General features: G+C 38.9%; 1 protein-coding gene across 1 annotated transcript; it reads right to left on the reverse strand.

The window, feature by feature from the left end:
• Positions 1-713: 713 nt before the first annotated feature.
• Positions 714-1,634, reverse strand: LOC134572996 (olfactory receptor 8A1-like). Its single transcript, XM_063432352.1, has one exon. The coding sequence runs from the start codon at positions 1,632-1,634 to the stop codon at positions 714-716; it is 921 nt and encodes a 306-aa protein (XP_063288422.1).
• Between the last annotated feature and the right edge of the window lie 688 nt (positions 1,635-2,322).

Genomic DNA, 2,322 nt, shown 5'->3' on the forward strand with positions numbered 1-2,322 from the left:
TTCTCAGAACAGCCCTCCTGTTGGCCTCAACCCCACTCACACCCCTACAAATCTTTAGCCATTTGAAATGTTGGGAGGTATGGGACCGTGTAAATGTATTCTACTGGCAGGTTATTGTAAAATTTTATTGGTTAGTCAAACAAAACATATTCATAACTGTCTCAGAAAAAGGAAATATTAACAAATTAGGCCAATAATTTCCTGTACTTATCTCTAAACTAACTGGAATTTGTAATTCTTCTGATTTCACTCCTTTTTTTGGTAGCAGTTACAGAAATATTTCAAACACTATAACCACTACTGCCTACTGATATTCCAACTAACCCTACTTACGTCAGTCTCTATAATTTGATCTTCCATCTTATCATCACCACCAAGGATACCCCTAATAGAAGGAAAGAATATTCTTTGGGTGGTCTTCTGACTTGGAGTTACAAGTACTAAAAGTGGTGGTCATTCAGCTGTAACAGCCCTATGAATAAATGCAGGAGGTGGACTTTTAAAGGGTCCCTGGTATGCCAACTGGACAGGTCTGACCTAGTAATTAGGTCAGATATAGTCAACATGAGTTCCCTTTGGATGATAGACTGGACTGACTATTGTTTATGGACCCCCAAATCTAATCACACAGTTTGACCAATGGAGTTTTTTAAATCACTGACACTGGATGTGTTTAATACAGAATTAGTGTACGACATCTAAATAGACAATTTCTATCTCAACCTTCGTCGTAGAGCTGACTTCACGTCTTTATTCTTTAAGCTGTAAATCAGAGGGTTTAACATCGGGACTGCTGCTGCATTAAGAAGGGCAAAAAGTTTGTTTGAGTCCAAGTTGTCTTCTGATGTTGGTGACAAGTATTGAGTTCCAAGTGTTACATACAAAATTGAAACAACAGTAATGTGTGAGGAACATGTATAGAAGGCTTTCCGCCTGCCGGAGTTGGTACGGATTTTCAAGATAGATTTAATGATATAGACATAAGATAAAAATGTAAAAATAAAGGGACCAGTCCAAAGGAAAAATCCAATACAGTCAGTATATATTTCAAGAAAGGAAGTACCTCTGTCGGAAATTTTCATAAGTGGCAGAATGTCACAGAAGAAGTGATTAATGACATTGGACTCGTAATGTGACAGTATTGAAAGAAAGACCAAGAAAGGAATCATTTGTGTCAAACCCAAAGTCCAGCAGACAGTAGCCAAGAGAGCACAAACTCTATGATTCATAAGGACTGGGTATCGCAAGGGATTGCAGATGGCCACATAGCGGTCATAGCTCATGGCTGTCAGGAGGTACAACCCATCACATGCAAAGGATGAAAATACATACATCTGTGTCATACAAGCAAAGAAAGAAACTCCATGGTCTCCCGTTACAAAATTAACAAGGATTTTATGTAAAGTAATAGTGGTGGAAGACATGTCTAGGATAGATAGATTGCACAAGAAGAAGTACATGGGAGTGTGAAGGCGACGATCCGAACAGAGAAGGAGAAGGATGGTCATGTTACCACTGAGAGAGATGAGATAAATAAACAGAACAAGGAGGAAGATTGGAAGCTGCAGCTCGGGGAGGTCAGAAATCCCTCTTATAATAAAAAAGGTCACTGTGGACTGGTTTGAGGGATTCATGTAGACTTCGAGCATCTGAAAACAAACAGAAATTAAAAAAATATTGATATCAATCTTTTCAAACTATAGATAAATCCATGTCCGAGGAAGGCCAATTCTCTAGTCTTGTCAACACCCACTGCCTATATAGAAGGTCTGTGGAAAGTGGGGTCCCCAATCTCCTGGTGAACTTCAGTAAATCCACTTTTATGGTCTAGGCCTAGTAAAACCAAACAGTTTACTGTCCTACCCCTGACCGCTAGTTATTATTATATAATGGATGAGAACCTTCAAAATCCTTAAGAAATATAAAAAAATAAAAAATAAAAAAAAAACACCCCCAACAACTGTAATACAAAACATTTCATACAAAGTTGCAAATTTCTAGACCCCAAAGCAAACTTTTTTAATAACAGAGCTTTTTAGTGTCACCTTCATGGCCATAGATTATAAGCCCAGCTGCCAACACAAAGACAAACTTCTTACACATTAACAATTCCCCAGGCTGATTTCAGCTGAAAGGCAAAATGTATATTCACTCAGAGGACACCCTCCAAACTAGTAAACCATTGATCAGAAACACATATGGGCAGGAGGTAGTGGTGGTCCTATATACAGAGCAGTGCTGAAACTGATGCAATGCTCTGGCAACGAATTCTGGCCCCTGGAAGGGCATTTTGGCACCATAGTAATAGAATCCTAGCTGGGT

Source organism: Pelobates fuscus, chromosome 9 (assembly GCF_036172605.1).
Source record: "Pelobates fuscus isolate aPelFus1 chromosome 9, aPelFus1.pri, whole genome shotgun sequence".
NCBI classification, from domain to species: domain Eukaryota; kingdom Metazoa; phylum Chordata; class Amphibia; order Anura; family Pelobatidae; genus Pelobates; species Pelobates fuscus.